The sequence below is a fragment of the Apteryx rowi genome, unplaced genomic scaffold (assembly GCF_003343035.1).
Source record: "Apteryx rowi isolate R43461 unplaced genomic scaffold, aptRow1 scaffold_13, whole genome shotgun sequence".
NCBI classification, from domain to species: domain Eukaryota; kingdom Metazoa; phylum Chordata; class Aves; order Apterygiformes; family Apterygidae; genus Apteryx; species Apteryx rowi.
In genome coordinates this window covers 3,029,085-3,046,509 of record NW_020447530.1, presented here as the reverse complement: position 1 = coordinate 3,046,509, position 17,425 = coordinate 3,029,085, and the positions used below count along the sequence as shown (strand labels likewise).

At 50.9% G+C, this 17,425-nt stretch overlaps 1 protein-coding gene across 4 annotated transcripts; it reads left to right on the top strand.

Annotated features, from left to right (window-relative positions):
• Positions 1-2,187: 2,187 nt before the first annotated feature.
• LOC112961251 lies at positions 2,188-16,663 on the top strand. 4 transcript variants are annotated; one of them, XR_003251967.1, is made up of 6 exons: positions 2,188-2,430; positions 3,755-3,889; positions 6,145-6,314; positions 8,978-12,717; positions 13,477-13,592; positions 16,087-16,663. XR_003251967.1 is itself a non-coding variant. In XM_026056209.1 (3 exons), exons 1-3 carry the CDS (start codon positions 2,330-2,332, stop codon positions 16,625-16,627), a joined length of 777 nt encoding a protein of 258 aa, XP_025911994.1. In that variant the 5' UTR covers positions 2,188-2,329; the 3' UTR covers positions 16,628-16,663. The 4 variants fall into 4 exon arrangements, 1 of the variants encoding a protein (XP_025911994.1); XR_003251968.1 differs by lacking the exon at positions 16,087-16,663 and adding an exon at positions 14,754-15,527; XR_003251969.1 differs by lacking the exons at positions 8,978-12,717; positions 13,477-13,592.
• The last annotated feature ends 762 nt before the right edge of the window (positions 16,664-17,425 follow it).

Below are 17,425 nucleotides of genomic sequence, written 5' to 3'. Positions count from 1 at the left end.
GAAAACCTCAATGTAAACTCTGTACGGACAGATGTGCTGCTTCTGACGTCTGCACGGAAACGCTGCTGTTTGTCCTTGATCCTGAAGATTAATCGATGTTTTTGTTGTTAATTTAAACTATTTCAGCAATGGCTTTCCCCTTAGAAGCAACTGCTTCTTCCTTTACTGCTGTTGCTTACAGATGTCCATGCTAGTGTGGTAGGACGGTAGCAGGACAAGAGGCGCTCCAGCAGCTCGGCCAGGGATGTAGACATTCTCTGAGCATGATCTTCCCTGTTCCCTGCCCTCTGTCTGTGCTGAGGAGCAGCTTCCAGCAGAATACGGAGACTTTTCAACTAAAAGGACCCATGGGTTTCTACCATCCCTGGATACAGGGCGTACAGTTCCCAGTTCAGTGGGTATTGCTGAAAGTTTGCAAGAGAAAACCCAGCGCGGCAGAGTCCGTGTCCGAGTCTGGAAGCTAGATGGCACAGTCAGCCCGCGATTTCACAGCGGCTGTGGGAAGGGATTTCGGCAAGGGCAGCGCTGCGGTGCGGGCGCTCGTGGTTGGGTTGCTTCCCTCCAGGCAGGAGGATGCCAGAAATATTCTGCTTTTCACCCTCAAGTGAGGTGTAGCACGGGGAGAAGAACTGCGGAGTTTGGGCCCTGTGAAGGTGCCAGAGGCTCTTTGAGGAGGCTGTTTCAAATCCGTAGGACTGCACAGGCTCTGGATGGGGGTCAGGGCACAGCCCCTGGCTCTGCCCCTCTCCTCGCTGCTGCTCGGCTCCTGTTTGGCAGTGGTGGTGTCACACCTGTGAGCAGAAGAGGTGGAGCTGGATTTCCAGTTCTTACCTTTTCTGTGCATGTTTTCTTTTTTCCTGGGCTCCCGTTTTCACATGCAGCCAGCTGGCCTCGTTTCCAAAATGGGCCTCATCTCGCTGGTACCTGGGTGCAGCCACTTCACAATGTGAGTCTGACGCAGATCTAAATGCTTATTGGGCTGTTCTTAATTTGGTGTCTCCTTGGCTTCCCGGTGGGAAGCAGGAGGGGCAGCATGCCACGCTTCGCTGCTGGCCTCGGGTTCTGGTCCTGTGTGTGCTCTTATTCTGGAGAGAAAGCTTAAAACACACCCGAACCAGGACACCAGTGTTTGCTCCTAGTCAGGTAATTCCTGTCTTTCTCTGAACCTAATAACCTCTCTTTATGAGGTCCCATACAGGGGTTTAATGAATGTTGAGGTCTGGACAGATTATTCTGATTATTGCAGACCTGAATGTTGCAGGTCTGTTTCAGCTGGAAAGGAAGCCCCAAACCTTTGAGATGATGTGCAAAGAGGCTGGAGCGTGTGATGGCCAAGGACAGGTGGCAGGAGCCGGGGTGGATCAGCCTGGAGAAGAGGAGGCTGAGCGGGGACCTATGGTTTTGGAGGTGTTAGAAATGGGACATTGCCCCGAGCAACCTGATCCAGCTGTGAAGCTGGCTCTGCTTTGAGCGAGGGTCGGACCAGAGACCTCCAGCAGGTCCCCTCCACCTCGAACTTTTCATGGACAAGGAATGGGTGAGGAGGGGTGGCAGGAGGGGGCACCAAGGTTACACGGACTGGTGATGGCTTGTTGGTAGGAAGCACCTCAATGGATGGTGATGTTGATGGCCAAAATCTGCCCCCCTGCCCACTTGCCTGGCCTTTCACTGCAGCTTTTCTAGATGGCCCCATTTCTGCCAGTGAAGTGACCCCTCTCTGAAGGGCTGTTGTGCCCCTGGGGTTGAGAGACCTTCAATAAAACTGCTTTTCTTTTTTATTATGGAGTAGGGGATGAGGAAAGAAGCTGTGGCTGGTGGATCAGGGAGGTGACTTGGGATGATACTGGAGGAGGATGAAGGGTGCTGGGGACAGCTCTCCCCTCGCAGTCCCTGGAGGAGCAGCAATTAATGCTGTGTATCCTCACCCAATTGCTTAACGAACCAGGTTGTGCCCTGTCTTAAACAGCTGCTGGCAAACAAAGTTCTGCTTTTGGTGTCCCGGAGTCGCTGGGGCACCAAAAGCCCTGGGGCAGCGTGGTGGCAGCTGTGACACCAGGCCTCGCTCCCTGAGGACACCAGCTTCGCATCCAGGCTGTCCAGCAAACCTGTATGGGACCGCAAACGTGTAAAACCCTCCTGAACTTGGGGCTGTTCATCCATAAGCGTCTTCTCGAAAAGTCACTCCCAGCTATTTGCCACTTAACATGGTTAACGGCTGTGCTGAGCACAACCAACGTGCTCGGCAAGTGCCGTGGGATCCGGGTTTAGGATTTGCTTTGCTCCTGTGGCCTCTTCCTCTGCTAACCTTGCGCTGTCCAGCAGGCTGCCGATGGACGGTGCCGCTCTTGCCGTCGGACTCCTGCTCTGTTTAACAACGTGCCGAGGGACGTCTAGAAAGCCCTGGACAGATGGGAGCTGGCTTGCTGCGTGGTGAGCAGAAGTGCTTCTAAATAAAACATTTCCCGGGATTGGCATTAGGCATCAGTGGCGCTCTAATTCGCGCTGCTTGTTCGGCGTGTGTGTTCATCTCAGACAATGTTTATTTATGGCATGTAAAAATCTATTTCAATCAAATAATTTCCATAACTGAATATTTATGCCAACATCCACTGAATGCTCCTTGACTAAACTGAAAACTATTTATTCAGTTATAAATGTTTACTTGTTTAGTGTTAAAACTGCTTTAAACAAACTTAAAACCAAATTGATGTCTTCCCAGTGAGCAGGATTTTCACTGCCTCCTAGACATTGGCTCGCTGAGTGCTGTAAAATAATTTTATTATTATAATTTCCATTCAAACAGCCCCTGTATATTTGCCATGTCCTCTAATGGCACTGATGCTCACAGTGCTGACCAGGCTTGTGGCAGAGCTTCTGCTGTTCTCAAATACCTTGGTCTAACTGAGGTATAAGATGAGTTAGAATAGCGCTTTATTGCACCAAAGCCTCCACCTCGTCTTAAATAACGTTGTGCTGAGCAAGTTCCCAGTCCATGCCTTGTTGTCGGTAATAGAGTCCAGGAGACTCTTTTAATGAGGGCAAGCCCGGGAGCACGAGTTGGGAAGCTAGAGTTGTGCCTCTCGGGAGCACTGAAAGCCTCCGATGTGGCCGTATTTATTGTGCGCGGAAAAGCAAATGGTTTTACTGTCCTTGGGAGGGAAGTCGGTGAATTTTCCGTGTGTGCTTCCCGCTGGGCAGGCGTGCCGGCCTTGCTGGCGCCTTGTAACACCTGCCTTGAAGTGCAGGACTGCTTCCCATCCCCTGGCCTGTCCATATTAAGTCTGTTTTTGATAGGAAATTTTTAGTGTGCTGCCGATTGCTGTCGCAGGCTGTTTGGCTGGCCGGATGCTGAAGGTCTGGTGCATTAGGGCAGCCTAATGCAGGCTCTGCCTGGAGGAAAGCTGCTGTTGGTGCTGTCTTTCTCCTTCAAAATACTATATAGCATATTACACCGTTAATCATGTGTTTGCAGTTGGTGCAATATGTGCCAAAAATTGCCCAGAGCCAAACTTGCGTGGCCAGGGCTGGACTGGGAACTACTGGGGTGTCCTGGCCATCCTGTCCCCAGGCCCAAGGGTCTCCGCATGGGGGAACATCTCATTGACCTGCAGGGTGGTGACAAGCTCTGTGGAGAAAGGGGATAAAAGCTCAACGTAGATATCCATGTTACTGAGAAGGACTCTCAGCCCCCCCGGGAATGTTAACTTATTTTGCATCTGATGAATAATTAATTTGTTGTCTCATTACCTGAGAGGTGGAGGCTGCACCTTCCTTTCCCTCCGTGCAGCGGTGTTGATGCTGTCCTCAGAGCCCAGGGATTTTCATCGTTTTCTTCTGATGCCAGATTGAAAAAGAGTCGTCAGGCTGTGATGGTGGTGGGTTGTCCAAGGTAAATATTTCATCAGAGTAAAGGTGTGTGGCAGTGAGGGTCCCCTTCTGCTTTGCTGACAGCTCGTGCTTGCCTTGGTGCATAGAACAACTCTAAAAACACGGGTGCGATGCTCTCCAAGCTCTCTGCTGAGATTCAACATCCCGTGGGGGTGTGTGCAGAATTGGGATTTCATGTAGAAAACATGTGAATCCTACCTAGGATTTTGCATATGCTGCAGAAATCCCCTCCTAACCCAACACCTGGGATTCTGCTGCCTGCGATGGCTTAATTACTTTTTGCTTCTCAGGTAACTCATTGCAATAACAGGAAAAACGTTACCTCGCTCGAGACAGTGGGTGAAACTCAGCAGCTGGCCCCTGTAGCCTGAGGACTTAGTTTTGCTCAGTACTAACTGTTATTTAGATGGTTTCCTTGAGGATCAAGGACCATAGACACGTACTTGTGTGTTTGTGCCAGCACTGTTTATTACTGGTTTGATTACGTGCACTCCAGTGAGCCTTGCACAAACCCCAGCAGATGGATGCTCTGTGTCTTGGAAGAGCGGAAAATCCTCCGGAGTTATGCCCCGAGTTTATGGCATCTTGTTGCGATGCTGGTGTGTGCACGCGAGCTGTAAAGCTTGGTTATGCTTCCTCTGCTCTTGGGCAGGGGTTGCTGTAAGGTGTCGCGGCCACCGGTGACAAAACCGATGCCAAGTGCTGCTCCAACGTGTCAGGGCTGGGGGCTGCTTTGTCCTGGCAGCGCCTGCAATGTTGGCGTGAATCTTTGCTCCATCTTTGGGAGCATTGGGGTTGGACTTGACTGATCATGAGCAGATACTGATATTTCCCCTATTCGAGGCGATATACAAAATCTTGGCTAATGGATATGTCTCCTCTGATGAGAACAAATCAACAGTAGCAGGAAGGGCGGTCGCATTTTAGGATTGCATGCAGAAATTGGTCACCTCCCTCTTTTAGGTGGCAGTCAGCTTTGAAGCCCGTGTTGGACAACTAGTGCAAATGCCTGATTGAAGGTTTGGCTTCTGCTTGCAATAACAATAGTTGTTTCAGCTGCGGCTCTCGCTGAAGCAATAGCTAAAGAGGGAGCAGCGCTGTGCATGTTAAACGGTTCCTCTCCCTTAATTGATTCCTCGTCACAAAGCCGCATTCAAAAGCAGTGATAAATGCAGTAAAGCCCGTTGATGTGGTGTCACCCGAGAGCTGAATGTGGAGTTTTGCAACAAGGGGAGTCAGGAACCACTTTCTTCCCCAAATGCCAGAACTCCCTTGGTTTATTCTGACATTTAAAAACACGACTGCAAGTGTCCGATCTGCTTGAGTTTTACGTGACTCGCAAAGCCCTGCGTGCACTTGGTTAGGTCCTGTGTGTCCCCTTTGCTGTGATGGGAAACATGGGTTGGGTTTAAACAGACTTGGGATGGGGGCAGCAGTGCTCCGGGCAGAAAAGGTGGAAACCCCAGGGCACTGAAAGGTGGGGGGATAAAAAGATTGGGGCTGTTCGTTCTTCTTTAGAAGTTGTTTTCTTCGAGACAGAGCAGCCCCTTTGGAGAGCAGCCCCTTGGCCCCCCCAAAACAACCTTTTCCTGCTTTCGGATGGATCGAAGCATTGGCTGAAAACTTGGATCGCTTCCGGGGTGAAGAACGGCAAGCTGACAAATGACCCTTGAATCTTTTATTACGGAGCAGTGCTGTTTTATCTTATCCCCGCTGGTGCTGTATTTCAGAATATATATCAAAGAGATGAGGTCTCAGAGTTTTCTGCCTTAAAAGCTGTTCGCTCCCCTTCGGGGGGTGGCTGCTCCCAGGCCCCGCAGAGCCCTTTTTAGCCTGGCTGTGCTTGGGATTTCCCATTTACAGTGCCCTGGATAGCACCTGTAAGGACCAGACCCCCAAAACCTCTGTCTGGGGCTAGAGTGAAAGAAAAGGGAATAAAAGAAAATGTTAAAAAAAATTATTTATGAAATGTTTTCCTTCTGGAGGGCTGAGGGTGCAGGCTGGCACCCTGCGAGCAGCTTGCTTCGGCCCTAGCTGTACAAGTAGGACTGGCTGCAAAGGGTTTGAGCACCCAGAGAGAATAAAATAGCCTGATTTAGGGCTCTGAAATGGGACCTTGGGTAGCGGTATGTGGCTTTTGGGGTCCTAAAGCAGCTGGTGTCTAAGCTTAGATATAAATATATCTGTATATATGCATATAAATGTGTGTGCATGCATGTGCATGTGTGTATTTATCCTCCACCTGCCCTTACGTAGATGCTAAGGATGTGACGACAGGCGAAACTGCCGGATGATGCGGGCTGGGGTGAGCACCCGGGCTGGGAGCAAAGCCAAGGAGCGACGCCGGCACTTCGGACGGGCTTGGGATTTGCCTTCAGCCTCCGCGGCGTGGATAAAGCTGTTCCGAAGTGCAGCGTCCACAGGAGGTAACTTCTAATTACTTCAATGTAAACACACGTTTCTGGCTCTTTGGCTTCAGCGAGTGGATTTATTCTCTGCAGAGGGATGAAGCAAAGGCAGTAAATAACTCTCATAGGCTGCAGCTGGATGGCTGGACCTGGAAAGGTCTCTGAGCGTTGAGAGGGAGCGAAAGAGATTGATTTATGATTTTAACAAGCCTGGCTGGGTAGGGAACCGTGCCTATATGGTTTCAAAGTCAGGAAGAGAGATTAATCAAAATTAAAGCTGCTCTGAGAAGGCATCGGAGCCAGTGGGCTCCTTCCAGGCTAACCGACGACACAAGTAAAGCACAGTTGTCCCTACAGAGACAGTCAAAGGACAGCTTAGGTGAAGGGGTCTAAATATTTAATACCAGATGGGGAAGCAGAGGATCGGCGCAAAGAGTGTAATGAGGAATAATCGGGAGCTGTTAGAAGGACTGCGGCTTGTCCCTCTTCATTAGGAACTGTGCAAAGAGAAAATGATTAATAGGAACAAGCGAACGAGAAGCAGCAGTGACATTTTGGGCGCTGCAGACGGGAATCGTGTGCTGGCAAGGGTCGGAGCGGCTTGGCTGGAGAGCGAACGTGTGCCCAGGAGAGCGAGGCCCTGGCCGTGCTGCTGTGCTTGGCCTGTGCGTGGGCGCCTGTGTTTGGGGGCTGCCCCATGAGCTGCTGGAGCAGGGCTCTAGAGCAGCTGACTGTCGTTCTCGTTAAAAATGTTTTAAAATGCACCCTGTTTTTCAGGCTGAAAAGGTGGTTTCCTGGAGGAGGAGGGCAATGCCAGCCTGTGGCATCCCTCATTCTTCACCTTTGAGTGTGGGCACCCAGAAACCGGTGGCCTCTCGCAATGCCACTTTATTTCTTGCATTGCCACCGAGCCTGGGGAACACCTTGCGCCACAGCCCGTATGTCCATGCATGTTGGGTCCGGGCTTGGACAAACCTGGGAGTCGTTCATCTGAGGTTGTGCTCCCCTGTGTAAGGGGACTGTGTTGTGGGGTGAGGATCAGGCCTTAAAACCTTCCCCTTTATGGCCCTGAATTGCTCCTGGACTGTGTGGTTTTATTCCAAATTCTCAAGTCCTTTAGGCCCACTGAAAGGAGATGGATGGTGAATAGCTGAGCTCCTCCTGCGGCTTCTCAGTGAAGCCTCTGAGTTTCTCCAGGCACGTGCAGGTGTCTGCACTTCCCTTGTCTCAGGCTTGCAGGAGTCCTCTTGGTAATCCCCTGGGATGAGCTACGGAGACCTGGGGATTTCAGAAGTTTCCAAACGGTGTGTAGACTTGAGTGCTTACCCAAACCAAGCAACACCTTTAGTAGTAAAATTGTTTGCACTTTGCACTTAAAATGGTGGCTGTCCAGGGGCTCCAGACTCCCACATGTAATGAGTTTTGCAATCAAATCTTAGGTGCACTGAAGCCACTGGTTTCCTCACTGGGAATTTGGCCAGCTGGCCACCCCCTTCCTTAGCGAGGAGGACACAGGCTCTGCACCAGTGTCTGCTCCCTGCTGCGTGTTCTGGGGAGACATGGCTCAAAATGATGTTCCCACCTTTTTTCCCTTCAATCGCAGCTTGGGAGTAATTCAATGAAATCAATGGTCACCTTCATGAAAATGAGTGAAGAATTGTATCCTCTGTGAACATTGCGCAGAGAAATGCTGCATTTGCTGTATTTTCTGCAGCTCAGCTTTTGGGCTGAATGTCCATCTTTATTTATGCACTGTTCAAGCAGCATCTTTATTAGGAAGCTTTCCAGGTAACCGGCAACTGCTTGTCCCTGGGCCGGGTAGTAAATTGGTGGAGTAGAGACTCCTGCACACTACGAAATTCAGCCCAGAGCCAGAACTGTAGCTGCAGAGCGAGCACCTAAATCTGCCAAGCCCTTCGGTGGCTGTGTCGTACCTGGGTCTCGAGCTGGCTTTTGCTGCCCAGGATGATCCTCTCCACTGAAACACGAGGCTCATAGGTGGCTAATTGCTGCCATCAAAACCTTACATACAGTTTGCTCGGGTAAGTTCTTTGAACGCAAATACAGTTTCAAAACAAGACTCTGCTTAAAGCAGCCCCCAAATTTTGGAGCTGCTCAATGACATCAAAGGGAGAGAGGAATCATTTAGGAGCTGAACACAGGATGGACGGTGACCACACTAGTGCTGGACCAGGAGCAGCAGAAGTACCAGCTACCAAGGGATGCTGAAATGCCTGAATGTGGGAGCTGGTGGGAGACCTGCAGCTGACCTCATGCTTGTGCTCTCCTCACTCCTGAAGGAGTTTGTTGCCTGTTAAAGGCCCAGGAGTAATTATGAAGATAATGCTAAACACACAGGGAGTAGTGATGGACCACTCTGGTCCTTGCTAACCTTGGAAACCAAGCTGGGGAGCGCAGCTTTCATGTTGCTCTCTGGGATCAGTGTGGTGAGGGCAGCACATAACACTAATTCGCTCTGCTCTCTAACTCATTTCATCGTGGTACAGAAGAACATTGTGCTTGGAGAGCGTAATCTTCAGTGCTGTTCTCTTGTCTTTGCCATAAATTAGATAAGGCACTGCCATTTTCCAGCTATAAAGATTGATTTCTTTTTTTAGCACTGTACTGGGGCAAGTGGTAATTTATATATCTTGAAGTTGTCCACTTGATTGTCTCTCTAGCTAGCATTTTGCAGGTCCTTGAGCTAGCTGGCTTTCACTTTACACACTCTCTCCAGTGGCCAGCTCCTCTGTGCTGTTACCAGTTGGATCTTGAAGGAAAAGAGACCTTGGTCCTCAGATCTCCTCTTGTGAGGAGAGCTGCTGAACCTGCGATGGACGCTTGGTTCCTGTGAATGCCAGAGCAAGAGCTCGTGTCAATAGGATGTGCCATCTCCTCTTTGGAGATGCAAGACTTGCTAGCATGTAATGCTAAGATGTGTGTCCTGGCCATGTGCTCTGGCTGTCATAGCCCCCCATGAACAAAGACAACGCAATGCAGATCATCGGCCAAAATGCGGTGTCCAACATAACATTCAAGGTAAGCAGAAGGCATCTTCTGAACTAAGTGTTTAAGTCAAGCACACATGACGCAGATGCTGTTTGAAGCACACTAATAATCCAAAAGGCCATGCCTTGGATTTGAAGCTTGGCTGTTCTTTCTGCAAATGAACTCTCCCACAAAGACTGTATTGAAAACTCTTTTTGGCCATGAAAAACAGGCTCCAGGACCTACCCATCCTCTGTCTTGCCCCTGTTTTGCCCAGGTTCCTAATGCTAATCTGTCAAATGCTGCACCTGCACTTGCCTTTTCTCAATGCACTTGAGCTGTGGCCCTGAACTGGTGTAGCTGCTCTCTTACAAAAATCACATGCCATTAAGGTTTTTTCTGTTTTTTTTTTCTGAATAAGGAGTAGCTTCAGTTAATTCTTTTCATCATTTTGTATGTACTGGGGATCACTCTCAGCATGCTGGGGAAACAATAGCCCATCTCATATCCCGTGGGTGTAAGCCCAAGCGTGGCAGGATGCTAGAGAGCTGGTGTTGAGGCTGGCTACTTACTGGTCTGATCTGGCAGATCAAGTATCTCTCCCTCCTTTTCAAAACGGTTAAGAAAGGGATGGAGTTCTGACAAGCGATGGAGGCTGTCCAGCATTGGCCAGTGACAGAATAAAGTTGTGGTCATCAGTTAATCTGATAAAAGACATCTTGTAGGTGATTTATGAGGTTCTAGCAGCTGGTATGTGATTTGAAAGACTTTTCTCCAGGAAAGCTCCTTGGTGAGTAGATGGCCAGAACCTGGTGGAGGAAAGTGTGGATTAAAGCGCTTGTTTAGCCTTGTTGTCAGGCCTCCTCTGTGGTGGGTAGGACCAGAAACAATGGGCTTAAATTTCAGCAAGGGAGGTTTAAGGAGAATTCCCTGTTGGTAAGACTGAGAAAGGACTGGGGTGGACTGCCCAGGGGGTCTGACATCTTCAAGAAGGTTTTCAAGACAGGTCAGACAAGGATCTGCTGGGAATGACACGAAGCTGATTGTGGCCAAGGGGAGCAGATGAAGTAGGGAACTTCCTGAGCTTTTCCAGCCCTATGGATCTGTCCAGTTTTTGCAACATTTATAGCATATTACTGTTCAGTGACTGAAATCTGTTACTCTCCCACATTCCATTTGCTTTCCAATGCTGGCTTAAAATGTCACGTTAAGCCATTGTAAAGACAGTGCTTTTAAAAATAATACTTTGATAATAACCCCTGAGCATGCCTTGTTGCAACTGTTGTAATGAACAACGGATCCGTACTGCGTTTCGAGGCACAACACACGGGATCAGCAGCCCTCGTTGCAGGGCTGCAAAACAGCGATGTACGTCGGTGTTTCAGCACGAGACTTCTTGTCATGAAACTCGTCCTCCGATCTGGGGAGTGCAAATTACATTTTAGCAGATATAACCTACAGAAAAATATTATCAACAAAGGGAAAGAAGATTAACTTCCTGCCTGAAGGCAACATTTTAAGATCTTACAGATATGGTTCTACCTGTTAAGGCCGGCACTACAGTTACCGCTGGTGCAGCGGGGAGATACAGCTTATGATATTGCAAATAAAACGGCAGCATTTTTCATTCTGCCTCACTGGTAGCACTCTTTTTTTCAATGTGGTCCATCTGTGAGCTGGATGCTTCTGGAATCAAAGCTGTTTTCAGTGTTTGCCGAGGAATCATTTACCTCTGTTTTTGCTCAGAGTTCTTTGGCAGAGGGAAAATTACGCCTTTCTTTCACAGCAAATATATTTTGGGGCTGTGCTCAAACTTGAGGGTAGCTGGCATGAAATGTGCCATTATTTTGGGTTACCTTTGGAGTCGAACCCTCAAAAGTAGAAACTGGAGGATGTTGTATTTGTGTTGGACGTGGTCACCCGTGGAAGCTGAGTCTTCCTTTAATTCTTCAACTGGCTGGCCAATTTCTACCAGATTTGACAGAAGGGCAGAGCTCATCAGAGCTGTTAAATTTCCACATTTTATGAAGATGGCTGGTGTAAGAGGTGAGAGACCTGTTAACAACGCTCTGCTGAGGGAAAGGCTGAAGTTGGTGCAAAGCCCCTGTTAGGCAGAGAAGCTGTGCAGGAGAGTGTCACCATCAACAGCGAAAATACTTGTTTTTAAATGAGTTTTGCAACTCAAAGCTATGCATGGGGTGAGCTCTGCTCAACAGCAACAGATCAAAGACATGATAATGCACAACTATAAACAGGACCAAACTATAAGAATGATGTATCATTGCACCTTGGCATGCCCCAAAGGGTACTGAGTGACAAATTTTAAAAGAACAGATTTTAATGCTGTGAGGGCAAAAGCTAGCAGCAGGCTGAAAGGCCACCTGGAGATGAGAGACAGCAAATACTGTGGAGGTACTCTGGAGGCTACTGGAGAACCCCAGCCTGATGATGCCTATGGTGGCAGTGTACATGAACACGCATGGGGTGAGGGACCAGGGTCTTTAAATGGGGGAGCACATCATCTTCCTAGGGGGGGAAATGCAGCAGTTGGTGTGTGGACCTCCTGCCTGGAAGCAGAGAGTCATGGAGACACCACCTGAACTGCAGCTTTACCTGAGTCTGATCCACTTAGAGGGCTCCTGGGGGACAGTGGGAGACCTGTGTGCAGGAGGACTGCAAGACTGGGGTGCAATGGCCAACGGTGAGGTGTCCTTAGGTAGGGAAAGGCCTTAGTGGTCCTTGCATGGTGGACAAGGGGTCTGGTCTGTGTGTCCAGGGCATGACCAAAGCTGCTGCCTAACTCCCTGCTGGACTGCACTGATCCTTTTATGCGTGATAAAAAGGAAGGGAAAGACTGAGTTCATCAGAGATGTTTTTTGCTGATAGTGAGATGAGCTTCACAGAACATACTGCAGAACTGCTGAATTTCTCTCCAGCCCTGGCTTATAATGGGAACTTGCTTTGAGAGCATCCCCTTGCACGCTGCTCGTGGTGCCTGGGTGCAGGGCGAACTCACAGCTCGGGTGATGTGTTTTGCACTGGAGATGAGACTTTGTGGGATGGGCAAAACGTGACCCATCAGGGAGAGGGGAGTGACTCTTCTCTCTATTTAATGCTAACCTCCTCGTACACAAGCTAAATCCAATCTGCAAGGAAGGGAAGCAATGCCAAAGCCTCGGGGTGACTGCAGCAAGCTGACGGTCCTCCCTGCTCACCGCTGTGGCTCATGGCTGGAGGTGGTCTTTCTTTGGGGCCCTCCTCCCTGAAGCTCAGTGCTGGTGAGGACACCAGCCCCTCCATGGAGAAGGACCAGCACTCCTGTCTGCTGCGTGGGGCGTGGAAAGATGAGTCCTGCATGCAACTTCTCGTGCCCAGGGAAGGATGAAGCCATTTTATTGAGCCTGCCCAACGCCACGGGGGAAACGGGCAGGAGGTGAGAGCGGGTGTGCTGCAGTGCTGTTTTGGGTGGTGTTTGTTGGCCTCTGGTGCAGCTGGCCAGTGAGAGCTGGAAATGGTGATGCTGTGCCCTGGGGTATTGGGGATAAATGCTCTTGGATACTGGGGTTGTGATGCCCTGGGATACTGGGGGTGTAGTGCCTTTGGATATAGGGGATGTTATGTGCTGGGATACAGGAACACAGTGCCCTGGGATATGGAGATGCAATACACTGGGATGTGGGGACGCAGTGTCCTGGGATACTGGGATGCTGTGCCCTGAGATATGGGGGTGCAGTGTCCCAGGATACAGGAATGGAGTGCCACAAGATACCGGGATTCAGCTCTCTGGTATAGAGGGATGCAGTGCCCTGGGATATGGGGAGGCCATGCCCCGGGATACAGGAATGGAATGCCCTGGGATACAGGGATGCCGAGTGCTGGTACCCAACACTGTTGGGGGAGGATGCTGACGTTCATTGCCTGCTGCAGCAGGACGGCAATAAAAGGTGACTTGACTCGCAGCAGCGAGCTCTCCCCTAATTAACCTCACTGCTGCTTTGGTTTTTCTTCACCACCTCTGGTCTTTGGGATCCTGTTGTTCCCAACGAATGGGGCTGCTGCTCGTGATTCACTGAACACAACCTCCTTGCTGTCCTGGAAAGCAGCAAAATGGAATGTGAGTAGCCCCAAAACCAGTTTTTGTCCAGGAAATGCATTAAATGGTGCTTTTTCCCCCCATCTTTTTTGCAAACAGTGAGTCTGCAGCCTGGTTCTCAGGAGCTATATGGCAAAATGTTCCTGGAGCCCATCAGTCCGCTTCCAGCCTCTCCGGGCTCTTGCTGTGTTTGGGAGCAGGCGAGACTGCTGCAGGTATTTGGCATTAATCGGCTGCATGCAGCAATTAGTGGGATCTGTCATCATTATCATGCTGTGACCCGTCATGTTGCTAGAGATGGGGAAAGTTAAAATATCGCTGCAGCCCATTTCCCTAATGGCTGAAATCGAAATGTCTTTCGACCTGTTTTGTTTCATGCTGGCCGGGTGCCCCTGAAGGGCTCAGGTCTAGGGGTCCGAACGCGAGTGTGTAAATCAACCCTTTGCCCCAGCTGGTCATTTTGGGCTGGGAAAGGGAGGAAGGCTGTGGGTGGCGATGGTCAGAGGAGACCCCCCTGCTCCAGCATGGGGTCTCCAAATCCCCGGGGTCTCCAAATCCCCAGGGTCTCTGGTGGAAGGTGGGACATCAGCATGGTCCCCGGGAATGCCCTCGGTCACCGCAGCGGTCACACGGGGAAGCTCTTCCTCTGCACAGCTTTTTGGGGACTGACGGCTCTGGCAGGGCCCTGTTGCCCTCTGATGCTCACGCCTGCAGGGATCAGCCCTGGAATTGGTGAAAAAAATGCTTGTTTGGCCTCAGGAGTTTTTTGGGAGAAACAGCCTGGTGCGGTCTCACGCGCGTTTTGTGCATCTCTCTTGATTAATAGAGCCCTCTGCTCGCAGCAGAGCTTGGGACACCTTATTTCATTCGTCTCGTATATCTAAAAGGCCGGTTATTACAGATGTCGTGCTAGGACGCTACTCCAAAGATTTGTATGGGGTCCATTACGGCTTCGGCAGCTGCTCCGGGCTAGCACGGGAACAGCAATCCATCACTTCAATGAACCTAGCCCGCATCCCCAGCGTGAGAGCGGCTTTAATCTTGACTTTGTCTTCTTGTGCTTTATTGTATTTAGAGCCGGGTGCTTTTCCGTCATTATTTTGCTATTTTCTTGGAGGGCAGCCATTTCATCAAAACGCTGGGTAACTGCTGCCAGGAAAGGGGTATCCAATGATTTGCTTTTAAATGGTTCTCTGTTAAAAGTTAGTGGTTGTCAGGCAGGTGCGGATAATTGTAGCGGTTATTTGGCGCTGGCTTCCACATGCGGACACCGGCGTTAGAAGTGGCCTAATTCAGGAGCGCTTCCTACTGCTTCAAAAGGAGAGTCTCCTTCTTTATTCCTCTCTTTTAAATCCCCCTTTTTCCCCAAATAACAGCTTGCCCACAAGAGCTTCTTATGTTTCCAGAAGAGGAGCTGCTTCCCGTGTCTGCTCCGGCTCTGCTTTCGCCGTGGTTTAATAGCTGCAGGCTGTTAAAACAGGGGTGTCAGTTCACAGCGAGCGGTGCAAAACCCTCCCGTTCGAGACGTGCATCGTGGAGCCGGCGCCTCTCCCGCACGAGATGCGCCGAGCCCCGGGAAATCCCGGTCCCGGCTCCTGCCGCCAGCGTTCGCCTTGGCCTGGCTCGGGTTTTCCAGCCCCTAAACCCTTCAGCCCAAAAAAGCCTTTAACACCTTTGATGCTGCAGCTGTCGTCTGCCGCTGAGCCCCCGCGTCTTCCCTCGGATGGGAGAAACGTCTCTGTGTCCGGGGGATTTCCCCGACCGGGCTCCGTGCAGCGGAAAGGGCTACAGACCCCAGCTAGGATAAGGAAAGGGAGGGATTTAGGGATGCCGAATGCCTTGAGGTCCTCTGCCGGGTGCCCCCCAGTGCCGCTGCTCGCCCGGGGCCAGGGGAGAGCTTCGGCGTCCGGACTGCCAGCGGGGGGGTCTCCGCTGTTGTGTTCCCAAGGATGGGAGTGCTGGCGAGGGGCAGAAAGCCGGCATCCCCCATCCGGAGCAAGCTCCCGGGCGCTCCCAAAGGCGACGTTAATGAAGGATAAATAAGCGCCGCGCGTGCGTCCTCAGCGGCGGCGGAGGCAGAGCTTTCCCCGCGTCGTATCGTTTTGCTCCCGTGGCGTAGCCGTGTCTCGCTGCCGATGCCCGCGAGGGGCTGCAGGTGCGTTAAAGCTGCCAGGAGTCCGTTCTCTCCGCCGCATACAAATATATTGAGTTAACTGTCGTTAAGCTCCATAATCACTCGGCACAGGCTGCCTAAATTCATTTCGCCTCCCAAAATCTAATTAGGGGAAGTGACTCTTCCAGTCATTAAAGGCAGCAGGGGCTTGTCATGTCGGGCAAATGCGGGCTGCCGGTGCCTCTCTCTGCCGCCGGCGCGGACATGCCTGCCGGAGCGGTGCTTGTCGCCTGGCTCTCCTGCTCGCCGCTTGAACCGTCCCTGCTTTGCCGGCCCCGTCCGAGGGAAAGGGAACCCGGGAAGAGCTAGCGCGAACCCTGGCAGAAGCTGTCACCATTTGTACGTGCAAACAAACAGCAGCTCCGCACACAGGTAAAAAAAACATCCCTTCATGTCAGAGCATCGGCCGGAGGATGATGTTTATAGAGAGAAATGGCAAACGGAGTTTCAGGTGGTGCATGACAACCCTGGCTAAAAAGATCCATTACTGTTTAGCTGCTCATATTTTACCTATTCCTCTGTGTTTTCATTCATAGGCCGTTTCTTTTCCATCCAAACCGTTTGGGCGCGGGAGACCCGTTGGGGCTCGGAGCGTCTTGTGAGCCGCAGTCACAGCGAAGGAGACGGTTTGCAAGCTGGGGTCGCGTTCCTGCAAGGGAATCTGAGACAAGCTCAACCCGTCGGGCTCCGGCCCCTCCGTTGCTCACACAGCGGTGGATGGAAGAGAAAGAGATGAAATTAAACCTGTCGCTCAGCCTCCCTCGGGCATCATGCCTGCCTCCGCTCAGGCTTCCCGCATGTTTCCCGTGGCGGTGCGGTGCCTGTCCCCGCATGCGCGGTGCCGCACGAGATGCTGGGAGCATGCGGAAGTTTGTCCGGCTGCGCACTGTGCCTGCTCCTCGAGCCGCCGGGCAGCGGCAAGCCCTGGGCGGCTGTCGATGGCAATCGAGCCGGTTGCTGGGTCGTCAGAGACACCGGCTGTGCAAGGATCCCTTTGCCGGAGCCGTGCTAATTAAAATTAATATTCTTAACAATACGATGCAGCAGTCATGCTCCACAGAGACAGTTGCCTTCTGATCTTTGTTTTCTAGCAGTAAATTTGCCGTAATAGGATTTCCTACATGATGTCCGTCCCCTCCTTTCACCTCTGATTTCTGATCCGTGTTTTGGAAAATTGCACAGTTTCATTTTTTTTTTTGCTTCCGTGCCTGGGGCTGACGCCTCCCGACAACACTGCTGGAGGGATTTCTGCCTTCAGGAGGGACCCACTTTTTTTTTTCTTCTCCCCTTCCTTCCAGCAGTTTCAATCTCAGTCCCAATTTTGGGGAAACGGTTACTTTTCCAATATAACCATCTCCTAAATATTTCAGGGAAGCTTTATTAAGCAGATGCAGAGGTGTGCTTTCCCTAGCAAGCGGGAGCCGGCGGGATCCCGACGCCGGTGAGGGGTAATAGCACCCATCCCAGGGCGCTGCGTTACTTATCTCTGCCTCTTACCGCCTCACCACTATTAGTGCAGCTCTTTCATTGCAGGGCTTTTGGCAGGGATTATAAAGCGATAATTAGCTCAAAATGCTTCTGCCAGGATTTTAACACAATTCTAACACATTTCTGTCCATTTTACCATAAATAGCCACCATGGGAAACATGTCTGGACAAGCGTTGCAGCTGCCATGGGTAATATTAGTGACGAGGGCGATGGGAGCATTTTGCCCACACGAGTTGCTACCTGCTGCCAGGGAATGTGCTGGGCACTGGCTCCGATGGCAGCGGGGTCTTTTCGAAGAGTTTTGAATGCACTTAATCCTCTAGACCCATGGGAATGGGGTTCTCGGAGGAGGCCAGAGGCATGATGAACATAAATAAAACTATTCC